Source organism: Fopius arisanus, unplaced genomic scaffold, assembly GCF_000806365.1.
Source record: "Fopius arisanus strain USDA-PBARC FA_bdor unplaced genomic scaffold, ASM80636v1 scaffold00033, whole genome shotgun sequence".
Lineage (NCBI taxonomy): Eukaryota > Metazoa > Arthropoda > Insecta > Hymenoptera > Braconidae > Fopius > Fopius arisanus.
The window spans coordinates 1-2066 of NW_011887772.1; the positions used below are offsets into that span (position 1 = coordinate 1).

The window sequence follows — 2066 nt, forward strand, 5'->3', positions numbered from 1 at the left end:
CCCAACATCCTTTGTCTTATCACAAGCTCACTGCAAGATTCACTAAATACGTTATTTCCCTCGGTTTTCTACACGTTTGTCGTCAACACTCACCGAAAAGCGAGGTAACAATGGACTACGTCAGAAGATGGTGGGGCGTCGGAGACCCCACGCATGCGCACAAGAGGCTATGGGCATTGCCATGCACAGTTTTTGAGGTGGAGCTCCCAGATTTGAACTCTACTCTAAAACATTGCAGTGTCATCGAAGTGACCGAATATCATACATATATATATACATAAATTATATTAATAAAAAAAAATTTTTTGCAGATTTTTTTAGAAAAGTCCCTATTCTTTTCGGCGAAAAATTAAATTCTCTCTTTTTCTTACAGATAGAGTGGTGGGAATTTTCACTATTGGGAAATTGCAAAATATTTCAAAAATTGTTTTCAAAAAATGTTTGAAGTATCAATTTTGGAGAAACGTTGGTTTTGGCGGACAATAGAATAAAAATTTTTTCTTACCGCAAATAACATGGTTTTAAACTGGAAATTTTATATGAAAAATTTTATAAAATGTTCTTGTTAACAATGGAAGCTATAATGATAATTTTTTACTCAAAGTCGATCATAGGTTCGGTAATTTCAAGAACGTCAATCAACAGTTTCCATGTTTTCAATGTCAACGATGGGATATTAGCAATTCTCTTAGCATTTCCAGATGTCTGTTGTTCTTCAAAAACATTCTTAGCCACTGGTTGAATGAAGAGATCACCATCTCCCCCTGAAATAAAAAAAACTATAAAAGTATATCATATTTTTCCTACACTTTATCTAATATTCTAAAGGCTATTGAGACTTTCGTTGGAAAGACATAGATCCTCATCATCTTATTAATATTCTTACCTACTGATAAAGCCATCCTGCCATCATTAACGAGGAACGAAACGTGCAACATGTTTTCCACAGTCTTTCCAAAGTCATGTGGATTGACGATAAGCTTGAAGAAGTTGAGAGGCTCATTGTTACGTTTATAGTACTTCCTAATTAGGTGAGCAATTTTATCAACAGATTTATCGACTGGATTGTCATCATTGGCAATGGCCACGATCTTCTCAGGTTTTTTCGCTGGGAGGAGGGCATCCCTTCTACGATTTACGATTTTTGACCTTTTCTGATGCACCCCAGCCTCCATGAGCTCCATGCAGTGAAGAAGAGTTGAGGCTGAACCACATGGCATAATCATTGGAGCGATCTGTCGTCCCAGCAACTCCCAATTCGGCGCTTCTAGTGTTTCGTCAGACAAATTACGAGCGTACCTTAGCTAAAACCATAACAATAAGTATTATCTAGAATCATATAGACGTAAATAATTTTTCAATCCATAAGATATTCATCCCTTGTTTTTTTTTTTGCTTTATATATGATGAGCCATTGCTTTTTACCAAATTTTCAGTGAACTCTACTGCATTATAACTATTTGTCTCCTCATCTAGAGATCGTGCAGCACCTCTAATGACCTGGGCGGAAACTTTCATAACTTCCGAATCCAAAACAATCTGATCTTGATTGATAACTGAAAAGTAACAAAAAAAAAAGCGCCTGTTTTATTGGAAACATCTTTTACGGGATGTTTTGTAAAATCTCTTTCCTCATGTATATCGCTTGACCACTTCTCTAAAAATATTTCACATTCTAATTACTTTTGTCATCGATATCATTATGAATAACATCCACCTCCCCGACAGCCTCTTCCAAAATATTGAGGGATCCAACCGTAGCATTTTCTTCTGAAATTAACGTAAATAAATAACAAAAACAAATTCGATTGCCACGTTTTACAATTGAAGAAAGAAATGTAAACGTTAATTTTTAACTTACGAAGCGTACTAGTACGATCCAACATCTCCCTAAGCTTTTTATGACGTGCCTGAGGAGATTCATAGATTGATGTTCTGGCATTCATGCTGTTTGGGTTGATGAAATTGGATCCTGGTGAATTCATCATTTTAATACTCATTCAGCTAAAATTTAGATTCCGCAAACAGACAAATAAACAATCCCACCAGCTCTAAAATTCAATATA

At 35.7% G+C, this 2066-nt stretch overlaps 1 protein-coding gene across 2 annotated transcripts; it reads right to left on the bottom strand.

Moving 5' to 3' along the window:
- Positions 1 to 516: 516 nt before the first annotated feature.
- On the bottom strand, positions 517 to 2060 carry Nse4 (Non-SMC element 4). Of its 2 annotated transcripts, none has more exons than XM_011303647.1 (5): positions 1862 to 2060; positions 1684 to 1767; positions 1426 to 1556; positions 887 to 1304; positions 517 to 779 (listed from the first exon to the last, which is right to left on the bottom strand). In XM_011303647.1, the coding sequence occupies exons 1-5, from the start codon at positions 1998 to 2000 to the stop codon at positions 595 to 597; spliced, it is 957 nt and encodes a 318-aa protein (XP_011301949.1). In that variant the 5' UTR covers positions 2001 to 2060; the 3' UTR covers positions 517 to 594. The 2 variants fall into 2 exon arrangements, with proteins under 2 accessions (XP_011301949.1, XP_011301950.1); XM_011303648.1 differs by having other exon boundaries at positions 517 to 764; positions 1684 to 1770.
- Positions 2061 to 2066: the final 6 nt, after the last annotated feature.